Source organism: Cervus elaphus, chromosome 12, assembly GCF_910594005.1.
Source record: "Cervus elaphus chromosome 12, mCerEla1.1, whole genome shotgun sequence".
Classification (NCBI taxonomy): domain Eukaryota; kingdom Metazoa; phylum Chordata; class Mammalia; order Artiodactyla; family Cervidae; genus Cervus; species Cervus elaphus.
Window position 1 is genome coordinate 19348182 of NC_057826.1, and position 13422 is coordinate 19361603.

Consider the following 13422-nt stretch of genomic DNA (forward strand, 5'->3'; position numbering starts at 1 on the left):
TCAATTAGCTGCACCACTGGAGAGGAACAGTGGCGTGGCAGATTTTAAAAATTTGGTTCCATTTGGCTTTGGAATGCATTATGATTTTCTCAGTAGATTCACTTTCCTAATTATATTTTGCACAGTCTAGTATTAGCAGGCATTCATATTCCCTGAGCATGTAACATCTAACATTGAGAGCTGGGAGATGCAGTAGACAAGTCCAAAAATGCGTTGGTCTCGGGGAATGACAGTGTTGGTATGGAAAAATCCACATATGGATAATGAAGAGGGAACTAATTATAAAGTGCTCTGCAAATATTAAATCATAAGCAGAAGAGGCAAATCAGAACTCTCTATGGATATGTGAATAGAGAGTAAAGAAAACTTAAAATTCTAAAAGGGACAAACTTTCAAGAATTATCTTGGGTGATATGGAGTGCGATGGAAAAATAAAGATACGAGGAGGGTGAGATATACTGGGTGGTCTTTCAAATAAGAATACCTCAAGCAATAATACCAAAGCATTTTAAAAGAGCATTTAAAATGAATTTTATTATTTGAATTTTACAAGTAGTCTTTAAAGGCTTCAAACAAGAACTCTGTTGCAAAACTCTAATAAATAGCTTGCCCCAAGTCCCCAAACAAAATGTGAGACAAAATAAAAACTAAACTCAGAAGGATAAGCAAGACTTCAGAATGCTTGGATGTTAGTGCTATTTCTCATTTACAAAGAGATATCAGGCAATGTACAATCTCCTTCATACAAGTCAAAGAGAGAAAGAGACAGACAATTGAGATCTTTACAAAGCACTCCGAAATCTTCCTATTTCCATGAGAGAAATGTCACCAGAAAGAAAAAAACCCCATGAAGAAGTCACAATTATGAATGAAATTGTAGCATAAGTCTGGTGATGCGGGTTGGGGGAGAAGAGGGGAACTCCACCCCATTTTTTTTCAGGGATGGAGGGAATGGGTGGAGATTATCTGGGGCAGGGAACTTCCGAGCAGATACCGCTGGATTGCTGAACATTCCCTTGGACCAGAGGCGCCACTGAAGGGCGCAGGTGACAATTTGGTGACAACTGTGAAGGCAAGAAACAAGGCCACCAGGGGCTCCCCGGGGCCTCTCAACACTAGTGACCCAGTGTCTCTGTTCTGTGCAGGACCAAGAGCCTTGGAACAATGGCCAGGGGCCCAAAGCAGCTGCATCACTAGACAAGAAAAGTAGCACATTAATCATTTCTGCAGCAGGATCCTGTAGCTGGCCACACAAGGATGCAGGAAATGCTGGGCAGAAGTACACTGGGACATGCAGGTCTCAAAAGGCCATTCCATCACCACAGTCATTGCTCCTAACAAGTAAGTATTAAAGTTCACAATTCAACATTCAGTTTTTTCCTAGACACAAATAGTGGTAAAGTCTTGCTTTGGAGAGAAGGATTTACTAATTCATCGTAAGATCATTTTGAATGGGCTAAAAATACAATTTTGCCACATTGGTAACTTTAAAAATCTCAAACAAAAACTATCCTTTTGACCAAAATGCATACAAATCTTAAGATTTTTTTAGTTTGGAGGAATTCTGAAACCAATTACTGTTTGGACCCAGGAAGCGACAGAAAGGCTGATTCCAATACAGAGGGACTCACTTAAGCCAAACAAAGGGCTCCGGCTCAGAGGAGCACACAGCATTTCCCAGGGAAAGGTAGGAGGAAGTAGTGATGTCATAATGCAAGATGGAAAAGGGGCGTGGCCCGCAGGCTCTATCTCTGGTTCACTGATTGGTTAAGTAACCCCAATCCTGCTGATCTCTGTAAGACAGGGACAGACATCACTAGCTCATGCACAAGCCATTTGAGGGAGGCAGGCATTTTCTGAAAGCACCTCCCTCCCCGAGCATTTTTAGGAATAACGGTAAGGAAATCCCCCTCCCCAAATAAGCAGTTTTTAAAAACTTTATTTTCCTAGGAACAATGACATTTGTCAGGATAACAAAGGAAAGCTTGGGTTACCTGAAACATATAAGAAAGAGCTGATGGAAATGGAGGCAGATGGGCCGGGGGTGGGGGGCGCGGGGAGGGTCCTAGGCCCAGCTTCTTTTTAAATACATAACAGATAAAGATATTGTGCAAAAAAATAAAGACATTCACATTTTAGCAGTTAAACTTTTATTTTACCTTTTTAAAATTTTTATTCACCTTTTTCATTTTCTTTTCTACAAAAGGCAGATAATGATTGTTGATCTGCAATTGTCAGGTTGTGCACTCCCCAAAAGGGGGCAAAGTCAGAAGCTGGGGCGGGAGCTCAGAGGATGCCTCCAACGGCGGGACTAAGGGGAAGGAAACCCCGAGGCCGCCTCTTCTGGCCTAGCTCATGTCGATGGTGTTGAAGACCCACTCCGTGAACTTCTTCAGCTTGTCGGAGGCATTCTGGGACTCCTCCTGCAGCCTCAGGTTGTCCTCCCGCAAGTGCTGAACCTCTGCCTGAAGGTGAGCTTTGTCTTCTTTTTCCTGGGAGGGTGAGCAGAGCAGGAGAGCTAAGAGGGGGGTCCCGCTCTGCCCAGCCGCTAGGCGTGGCTGCGGATCTGTGTGCACCCTTCACTCCACTAAACAGCTGTCACGGGGCCTGGCGTTGGATCTTAATTATTGACTGGCGGATTTCTGCAGGAACTAAAGCCTATGGCTGGCAGTTTTTATTTTGGCCGGCCCAAAATTATTTCACTGACATTCTGCAGGTTATTACATTCAATAGTTACACCTGACACACCTGTAAAGTCTTCTCCGGCATTTTCATTTTCATGTTCAATATCAGAATCAATCACTAAGATTTTTTGTCTTTTTGCTGGTCTAATAGGCACATCGTCTGAATCAGAACTATATTTTGAAGAACTATTATCTTCTGAGACCCTAGCATATACGTTGCTAGGACAATCAGAAAGTATCGGCATAAAATTCACTGAAAAATTCTTCCTCACTCAATTTCGCAGTGCATCATTTTTAAAAATTTTATGGAAATAAACTTGCATTTATAATATACACAAAGCTGGAGCAAAATGTGAATGATAATGACAATCATAACTTGTATACGGTGATGTTAACTATATCACTCTAAAAGATACTGACACATCTCTGGTCAATAATATGTTAAGATGTCCTCTCCCAGCGAACAGGAGTTCCAGAGACAGTAGTACAGGTTTATTTTGGAATGTAAATACATGAGTGCATAGTTTAATGTCTGTTAAGTTGTAAGGGCTGTCTTACATTGTAGGTGATTGATCCTAGGGGCTGCTGTCTTAATAATATAAAGTCACTCAAGAAACTAACAGCAACTGGTTCATCTGGTGCAAGAGCCTGAATAACACTGAGGATGTGTGTGTGCATCTGGGTTGTGGATCTGGGGTGAGGAGACTGGGATAGGGCCCAGAGCGAGCTGGCTGAGGTTTAAAGGCATTTTACAAAATAGGGAATGCTCTTTCTGTATACACATGACAATGAAAGCCTTCTTGCACTATGCGTGTCAGTGGGAACCAAGCTCCAAGCAGACCCCTAAAACGTGTGTATTGAGACAGCAGGGAGAACGCCCACAACTTATTCCCCTGAGACTGTTGACAAAGGGCTCTCTCAGTTCAAGGCAGCTTGCGTGGACAGGATAACCTGCTTGGAGAATATGTTTACCTTCTTCAGGTCTTCTCGAAGCATCTTCAGCATACCTTCCAGCTGGTCCACTTTAGAAGCCAGAGTGGGAGAGGAATCTTTACTGCTGGGAACAAGAGACAAAAGACCATGTAGGCAGGAGTTCTCCATGGCTGGGTTTGTTTGGTGGTTCTTTTCTTTTCTTTTTTAAAGGAGTTGGCTGTATTTATAAAACGGTTTTCAACGTCAAATTACTCAGTATGGTGACACAATGTACATTTTCATTTTTAAAAAGAAACGGCAGTTTTAACAAAAGGTAACATAGGCGTGAACTATAGCCAATCAATAGCTTCCTTAAAGATTCTGGATCTCTGTGACAAAAAGAATATGGGACAATAAGTGAAAATGGTCTCTTTGGCAGCATAAGAGGGGCTTTCTGGCAGATACAGCTGTCAAACAGTGAAATGAATCTCTCTTTAGTGGCTTTAAGAAGAGAGTCATTTCTCCGTGTGTACCTGTTGGGTGGAGCAGGGTCAGTACAGGCCCTATCTTGGGGCCACTCAACCCAGCGGCAGCTATGTTATTGCGTCCATCTCTTAAGAGTAAATATCTTTAAATATTTAAAAAAATAAGACTACATCTTTCAGAAGTTTGTCATATGTGTGTGTGCTCAACTGATCAGTTGTGTCCACTCTGCAATTCCATGGACTGTAGCCCGCCAGGCTCCTCTGTTCATAGGATTTTCCCAGGCAAGAATACTAGTGTGGGTTGCCATTCCCTCCTCCAGGGGATTTGCCCCACCCAGGGATCGAACCTGGGTCTCCTGCACTGGCAGGCGAATTCTTTACTACTAATGTCTTAAGCTCTTCACTATTATGATCAGCAAACTCTTAAAGCTCACAATTTCCCCCCATTTCATTTTAGTGCTAAAAATGCCACGCCATTTGAGCACCAAAAGGAGAGGAGGCTAGAGGAAAAGAAACATGTGTAACTGGCTGGACAGACCACACAGCTGGGCAAGGGCCAGAGACCTATCGACTCTTCTTCACTGACTCTTCTCTACTTGAATTCAAGCCTCTGAAAGTTTCTGGGTGAATTCTAGCCAGAAACACCACCTCAGTCTCCTACAACCAAGAATCTGAAGGCTCCCATGGAGACAACATGCAGATGACTCTTTCCAGAGGTCAAAGAGGGAAGACGTGATGACTGAACTCCTGGCATCATGAAATAAAAGGTACTTTTTGTTTTTTAATTAAAAAAAGTTTTTTTTAACACCAAAAACATTCCATGCCACCATGCGCCTGTTGTAGATCTAGAATTAGCAGAAGACATGGACAGAGCTTATTTAAAGTAAATTTACTTTAAAAATCAAAAGTTCAAGTTAGAATTCCCTGACCTAAAATAAGCTGTGTCCATGTCTTCTGCTTATTCTAGATCAGCAGGCTCAGCACGGATGTCACAAAGCTGTGAATAAAATGGAATGATAATGACCTCCCAACTTCTAAGGCAGGATGACCAATTAAAAGCTGACAGTAAATGGATTTTAAAAGGGAAGTGGTCAGCTGCAATCCACAACCTCAAAAGCCGGTCAGGTTTGGATGTGTTGAAGGCTAAAGATGTGATAGTTAGGAGTGGTTCCGAACAGAAAACTATGAGGTTGGGGGCATGGCTGTCCTTCACAAGCCGTTCAGTCCACTGTCCCCGTCTTGGCAGGGCTGATACAGCCACGGTAGGTTGTCAGTAGCTCTCAGTAGCCTATCTTGACTTCTGAAGGTTTGCAAAGATCAGTACAGTCACAGACACAGAACTAATCATCCTTAAAAACATTTAACTCCATTTGCATCTGCTCATCCACACTGAACAAACACCCAATCGTCACCCTCATCTTAGGCGTCTATAGATCCCACAAAGATTTAAGAACTGTTTAATAACCCTTTCTCACGAGAACAGTCTTTGCTCACTTAGACTTCTCTTCATCCTAGGGGACATTTGGGGCTCTCCTCTCGACGCTGTACATTTTTTAAAAAAGTTCTCAACAGCCAAACTAACCACCATTTTACCTCCCTAACTGTCCCAACAACAGGATAAATGCAGCATCTGTCTGTTACACTCACAACAAAAGATCCATTATGACACTTTCTCTGTGAAGAGGGTTTCCTTACAGACTTGCTTAAGAAGTCTTCAGGCACAAGTCTCCAGGATATTTGTGCAATCTATGCCAACCTCACTCTTCCTGTTACTGGCTGTTTCTGACCAAGTTTTATAGATACCTGGATTCTTACTGTTTAGTCACCAAGTTGTGTCTGACTCTTTGTGACACAAAGAACTGTAGCCACCAGGCTCCTCTGTCCCTGGGATTTCCCAGGCAAGAGTACTGGAGTGGGCTGCCATTTCTTCCTTCAGGGGATCTTCCCAACCCAGGGATAGAACCCGTGTCTCCTGCTTGTCAGACGAAATCTTTACCACTGAGCCACCTGGGAAGCCCACACCTGGATTCCTAATCATCCTCCAAAGGTTTTAAGAGATTGCAAACTGATGAAATCATTCTGCATCAAGGGGAGGCTTACTATGACTGTTGGGATGCTTTTATATATAGAAACATCACACATTTATCCAACAGCCTCACCATTTGAAAACTGACGGGAAAATGAAAAAGTCAGCCTCTACATAGTTAGGAGAAGCCAGAGTCCATATTATTTCAGCTATGGCTTTTCTTACTTATTTTACGTAAATCTTACTGATCCTGGTGACCCACTTCTAGCATAGGTCTAAAGCAGAACGTTGGGAGTCGCCAAGATGCAGGCTCATTTATAAGCATGACCTACTGACAGCTTCAAAATGGAGAGACTCAAAGACTTAAATGCATAGGAGCCCAAGGATATTTAGCACAAATGATTTCTCTTACTTAATAAACCCTGAGGGCATAAATGTATTATGGCATTAAATAATAAATATTCATAATGATGACTTTAAGGCATCAAGAACAGTTTAAGGGTGTTTAGAGTATTTGGTTACAAAGCATTCTGACTAAAAAGTGAAATGTCTGGCACTGCAGTGATGAGCTTCACTCAGCTAATCCGTGTGACCTCCACCGCCCCTTCCCCACACCTGCTCTCCGTCACTAGCGGAGGTGATACACGGTGTAGAGTGATACCCTCACCACCGGGTGACTAACCTGCTATATGACTTCATCTGGACAAGGGCCTGGTCCTCAAGCTGGTCACTGTTGGATGCAGCGCTCAGAGGCCGATGGTTTTCATCACTAGCAGCAAAGAACGAGGCTCTCTGGACTAGAAAGGAGAGGAGAAACCATTCAGCACTGTGGAACCACATCCTGGGTCCTCTCTATCAAAAGTCAAGAAATGACCGACATGCACAGTCAAACCTAATCACAGGGCAAGAATGCATTGGAAACTTTTATTTTTCCCTTGTAGGACATTTTTTTTTTTTTTTTTTTTTTTTTACTGTTTTAGCTGGAAGAGGATAGTAACATTATGATTTCTCTTTTAAAAATACTTGCTGTGACTTAATTTCTAGCTTTTCCCTTGCTTATAAAAGTTGCATTCTATTGTTTCCCTGGAAACAGGCCTTGTGCTAAATTTGCAGACCAATGCTTTCCACTCGGTGACAACACAAAATATATTAAAGAGCTAGTATAGTACTAAGCTTCTTGAGGCTTCTTGAAGTATGTTTTCCAAAGACTTCTGGCCACCTTGGTGGGCTTTAGCTTAGGTTCACACCACCTCTGTTTCAAAAAACACTCACTTTAAGCCTGAGCCAAGAAACAAAATCAAGTTTTAAAAGAATCTCTCATTAAAAAACCAAAACTCTTTGCAGTAACATGGATGGGCCTAGAGATTGTTATACTGGGTTTCCCAGGTGGCGCAAGTGGTAAGGAACTTGCCTGCCAATGCAGGAGACCTAAGAGACCTGCGTTCGATCCCTGGGTCAGGAAGAGCCCTTGGAGGAGGGCATGGCAGCCCACTCCAGTAGTCTTGCCTGGAAAAGTCCCATAGACAGGGAGCCTGGTGGGCTGCAGTCCATGGGGGGTCACAAAGAGCTGGACATGACTGAGAAACTAACAACAATGATCTTTGTCAACACAGACAGCATTACTGCGAGTTTTTTCTATTTCAGCGGATCAGGCCAGCACTTGTTTAATAAGGGCCTGCATTTAAGGGCCACTGGCTTAACGCAAGCACACAGCCAGTGGGCTGATGTAGGGATGAAGCAGGTGGGAAGTACACATGCCATCACTCCCTTGAAAGATGAGTGAGAAGGGCAGACGGGCCGGGGCCGGGACAAGCATCCTAAGAGATCCAACTGTGCGTTGAGCAATGATGTCTTCACGATGTGATGAAAAATGCTTCCTGGACATGTGCTATTTTCAGTTAAGTGACAGCTGGGATGCTGCTGAGCTCTGCCCTTCCCAGATCTGGGGAGGTGAGGCATCTGTGTTACGAATTCCCACTTAGAGGAAACTCTGGATTCCACCTGGTTAAAATCAACAGTGTGGGCCCTGAGTGTTTGAGAACCGCGAGCTCAACTGCTTTCTGGCTGTGCTGAAACACATGTGTTGTCAGCGAGTCCTGAGCACTGATACTGCTCACGACCCACACGTGGCCCAGCCGGGATCGTCTGCGACTCACCCTCGTAGGCCTTGGCGGCGTCCACCAGGTTGGACCAATCCAAGTCCGCAGCAGCGTCGGGCAGGGGCATCAGGCCGGGGTCGGGCATGGGCGGCCTGCGGGTCTCCTGGACGTCGGTGAGGGAGCTGTCCGAGGCCGAGAACTCTCCTGCAGGAAGGGATGAGGGATAAGAGGCTTCAGGCCCACTGGAGACCCACTCAAAGTTTTACCCATTTTCTGCGACCATAGCAGATAAGCCATTTGTTACCTGGAATCAGTTTCTAGTCTAACAGACCATTAGCGGTCACTCTGAAGCTGAGCAGAACTGACTTCCTCCAATCTTAATTCCCCTTTGTGTAACCTCCCAGTGGCCCATTTCTAATGGCGTGGGTCTGGGAAAAGTTAGTTCTGCACTGAGGCGATGTGTCTGCTTTTACAGGAGCTGCTTGTCTAACAGAGACCCAGGGCAGCTTCAGCACCTCACTTTTCCTCCCAGAGTCAACGGATTCAGGCTGGGGTGAAGGGACCTACTTCATCAGAGTGTTGGATTTTGCAGCCAGACCAGGGAGGCGTGGTGATGCATGTCTGAGGGGACCGTAAAGCCAATTTTTATCTGCCTTGGAACCTGGGATCTGACCCCCTCCATGTGGACTCTCTGCGTCCCTGGGACTGCTGAGGGACAGGCATATCCCTGGCTCGTGTCTGCCTTGTGTCCCAGGGACGGTCCACTGGTGTCTGCAGTTGGACGTATCCAGGGCAGTGTGAGAATCAAATGAGAGTGCCTGAGAGAGGGTGCTGGGTCGCTCAGTGGAGTTCACGCTGGTTCACTGGTGTTGGCATCCTTCTTTCCCAAGGACATGCTAAGCAACTCTTGGCATCGGTTTTCAATTTACAGCAGTCCAACATCCCAAACCCCTTCTAAGGTGGCAATTTTTAAAAACACAAATATTAACCTATAGTAACACCCAGTCTCTGCTTAGCCTGGGGGTGGGCAGAACGCGTGCAATGAGCCCCTCCGTGCAGTGGAGGGCCCACTGCCACTCTTCAGGTTCAGACAGGTGGAGGAGACGGGCACAGAGCTCGGGCAATGCAGATGCTCTCAATGGGGCAGAAGCTGTGAGGGCAGAGCGGGCGCCTCCATGGGAAGGGCCGCCTCACACATGACCGTGACACTGAAATCCACTCAGACACGGAGCCAAAAGCGAGGCTCTCAGTTAAAATCTGTAAGCGACTCTGGAAGTAACTGTTTACAAGGAGTTAAAAAGTTTTGCCAATCATGATAGTCTATAAACCGGAGTATATTTAGTGCTTGCTTTCCCTTGCAAATTACATAGAGGACTGCTCTGCAGAGCAGCTGCTAGTTATTAATGTGCTTAAAATGACCAAAATGATGAGAAAATCGAAATCAACAACTACTGCCTGATATTAAAGGCTCAGTTCTATTTAAACTTGCTCCCACCAAGGGTAAAGCTGGAATAATTTTTTAATTAAAAAAATATTGAAGTAAAGTTGATATACAATGTTGCGTTGGTTTCTGATGTGCAGCAAAGTGATTCTATATATATACACACACACACACACATTTTCAGATTCTTTGGAATAGACAGTTTTGTTATGTCATACACAATCCTTCTGCTTTTTTTATCTCTGGGTCCTAAATTTCCATCTGGAAAAAAAAGCAGTTTCTCATTCCCCAAATGCATCTCAGTGGTGGTCACACCCATGACGTCAAGGACGGCAGCCCATCAAGGATCGCTCAGATTAGGGCATGGCATCACTGAGGCTGCTGCCTAACTGTCAGGAAAGCAAGAGGAGGTGGCGGAAGGGGCCGCGGAGGGTGGGCTGCCCCTCCCCTCCCTCAGTGCCAGCCTTCAACCCCGGGACAGTAAGGATGGGTGGGAGGCAGGTGTCCAGGCTGTCCTCTTAGCATGAGAGCTTCTAGAGGACAGGGCCTCCTGTGACATGATGCATGCAGATAAAAACTTCCCAGAGGGCTTAATTTTATCACTATAAAGGTTTAAAAAAAAAAATGAAGTGAAAGAAGCATTTGACGTAGGCAGGAAGTTGTATGAGGAATGGAGTGCGGGGAGAGTGGTCCCAACGTAAGGAGAGAAGGGGAGAAAATAAGGTTACTATTTAGGTCACCACACGGAGGCGCTTCCTAGTGTCCAGATGGTAAAAGTGGTCAGTTCACGTGTCTACCTTGGTTCATTGCAGGTGGCCTTTTAGAGCAAAGAGAAACCAGGTTCATGCTGTAGGTGGACCTCCTATCAAGAGGGAGGAGACAGAAGCTGGTGTAACCCTTAAGTGATGTCTGCCCTGGAGAAGGGGACCGTGTGGGGAACAGGACCGAGATGAAGAGGAACAGTCATGGACGTGGGTTAGGGGTGCAGGGATGATGCAGGGAGAAAGCTAACCAGGAAGGCAGGAGATTTAAAATACTGCTCCAGTGCAAACTGTTACACATAGAACAGACACAAACAAGGTCCCACTGTATAGAATAGGGACTATCTTCTATATTCTGTGATAAACCATAATGGAATTTAAGAACATATATATATAAAACAGAATCACTTTGCTATGTAGCAGAAATTAACACAATGTTGTAAATCAACTATACGCCAATAAATTTTTTAAAAAATGAAATTTTGTCATCTGCAATAACATGGATGAACATTGAGGGCACTGTGCCAATGAAAAGTCAGAGAAAGATAAATACTGTATGATCCATCTCACTTATGTGTGGTTAGGTGTGGAATCTAAAAAAATGTGAGCTCATAGTCACAGAATAGATTGGTGGTTGCCAGAAGTAGGGGTGGGGGTATTAGAAATTGCTGGAGGGAGTCAAAAGTACAGCTTTCCAGTGATAAAATAAGGAATTCATGGGGATATAATCTGTAGCACGGTGACTACTGCTAATAACTGTATTGCATATTTAAAAGCTACTAGAAAAGTAAATTTTAAAAGTTTTCATCAGAAAGAAACTTTTGAAACTTTTTAAACTGTTAAATTTTTAAAACTTTTTAAAAACTTTTAAAACTTCTAGTTTAAAAACACTTTTAAACTATGTATGGTGGCAGATGTTAATCTTGTGATCATTTCACAATATATACAAATATCAAATCATTGTGTGGGACACCTGAAACTAATCCAAGAGGAGTCTTGTGGTGTGGTGAGGCCCAGGGTTCATACCCTGTGGCTGGGATTCTAGGTGAGAGGCTGAATGGCAGGGTAGGGAGCCCAGATAATCTGAGCAAGCAAGCAGGACTTCCTCTAATTAGCATCCTTGAGCAAACTGAATGGCAGGTGTTTTGGGGGACACGGGTCATCATCAGCAGGGCTGTTAGCTGCAGCTAGAGATAGGCTTACCATGCAAGGACTTCATTCCCAAGGTGTATGAAGGCCTCCGCAAAGGAAGAGATGTGGGGAGAGAAGGGTACGTGCTACTGAAGAGGACGTCGTTGGGCAGGGCTTGGTCCAGAAGTGAAGCCCTCGAGGTGAAAAAGTGCTCCCTCTGGCCGCTGTAGATACTCTCGTCGGACAGCGTTCTGTGCAAGGCCCGCCTTGACGTGGGGGTGGTGGGAAAGGGGGACTGAGGAGAGGAGAGTGCGTGGAACTGAAAAACAGCATCAGGACAGCAGAAATCAATTTTCTGGGTCACACACCCACGACCTGGGGTGCGGGATGGGTAGGTTAACAAAATCACTCTCATAGACACAACCCTTCAAATCCTGGAGCCCAGAAAGGAGGCCTCAGGGTCCACCATCTCTATATCCCCAAGGGCAGAGCAGAGTTCCTGGTCGTCACAGCCTCACCGCCCAGCATGCCGGCTGCGGTCAAAGGGTGCTCAGTACAAGATTCAGATGTAGGATGAAGCGGTTTCATCACTAGTGTGCCATGGTTACAGCAAGACTTTAAGAACAGATAAATACGGGTTTTATTTGAATCCCGTGTCACTGACCAAATCATGTTATCGCTCGGAACCCAATTCTTCATCTATGAAATGGGGGCACAAAAGCACTCAGGATTATTCTGAGGATTCCAAGAAATGCTGGACTGGTCACAACGGCATGCATCAATGGTGCTCCAAAATTATGTTATGGTCCCCAAGGGAACAGCCATGATGCCGGAAGGTATCCTCAGAAGCTTGTCAAGTGACACGTGTTTGCCAGGCAACAAGAGCCTTTGATCTTCACAACACAGTCACTCAAATAATAGGTGACTCTTGAAAGCTCGAACGACTAATATTATTTTAAATGAGCTCGGGAGATTATTTTTTGAGATGGATTTCTATTGGTGAAATAAAAATAGGGAAGTTATCTTTATAAAAGACAAGGATACACACAGTTATATAAAAATGACAAAAGCTCCGGATGGCTGTATCTCTTGTTAATGTCTTTTGCCTTAGTGACCAGATTTGACTTTTATTTGAGATTTTTGTGCAAACAGCAAGCTTCTGAGAAACCCATTCATGAAGGAAAAAACAGACATGTTAACGATGTTGAAATATCCAGTATCCTGCAAGCCAACAGAGTATGTGGTCTGTTAACGGAGTTATCCTTATTCAGTTCCTCTTAGTTGACTGTTCACCTTGGCAGGGAGAACAATGTGGGGAACAGGTGAGGATGTGAGTAGGAGGGTTGAGTCACTGCTGGCAGGAAGCCACCGTGAAACTTTCCATGCCGCTTTGAAGGGACAGAGAGAGAATGACACGGCAACGGCTCCATCTAGGAGGCTGAGACTCATTCAATGGGCTCTGGGGTCTAACACACTTCCATCCACCAAGCCAAGGGCTGATCAAGTCAAAGCTGTCCACAATGTGGCAGGCATAGCTGCAACATCCATATGAAAAAATTATTAATCAAATGCATTGTCAATGAGCTCCAAGTGTAGCCGACTGTGTTCACTTTTTAAAATTCATGATGAGTTAAACCCAAAGTACATATGTGCTTACCTTGAAAACTAAGCTGCTGTGATAAATGCTATGTGGGTCTTTAAGAGGGCAGGGACTTGGTATGGAAATGATGATTTCCTTTCTCACTTCACCCACAAGAGTGGGCGTTAGAGAGGTTAAATAGCTTGCCAATTGTAAATTAAAAGAGAAAGCAGACCATCTCGCTCCACCTGCCCAAGGTTCCAGAACTGTCACATAAAGCTCCTGCCTACCAGCTCAGATCTCA

The 13422-nt window shown here is 44.5% G+C and overlaps 1 protein-coding gene across 8 annotated transcripts in view; it reads right to left on the reverse strand.

The window, feature by feature from the left end:
• Nucleotides 1–506: 506 nt before the first annotated feature.
• The window catches only part of SIPA1L1 (signal induced proliferation associated 1 like 1), a 366852-nt gene continuing 353936 nt past the window's right edge, over nt 507–13422 (reverse strand). For 7 of the 8 annotated variants that reach the window (XM_043920090.1, XM_043920094.1, XM_043920089.1 and 4 more), the window contains 5 exons: nt 11612–11858; nt 8264–8410; nt 6790–6904; nt 3657–3741; nt 507–2492 (listed from right to left, as the gene is read on the reverse strand). In XM_043920090.1, coding sequence (XP_043776025.1) covers nt 2349–2492; nt 3657–3741; nt 6790–6904; nt 8264–8410; nt 11612–11858 — 738 coding nt within the window. In that variant the 3' untranslated portion in view covers nt 507–2348. The remainder of the gene's footprint in view (nt 2493–3656; nt 3742–6789; nt 6905–8263; nt 8411–11611; nt 11859–13422) is intronic. The other variant, XM_043920096.1, reaches the window with a different exon arrangement.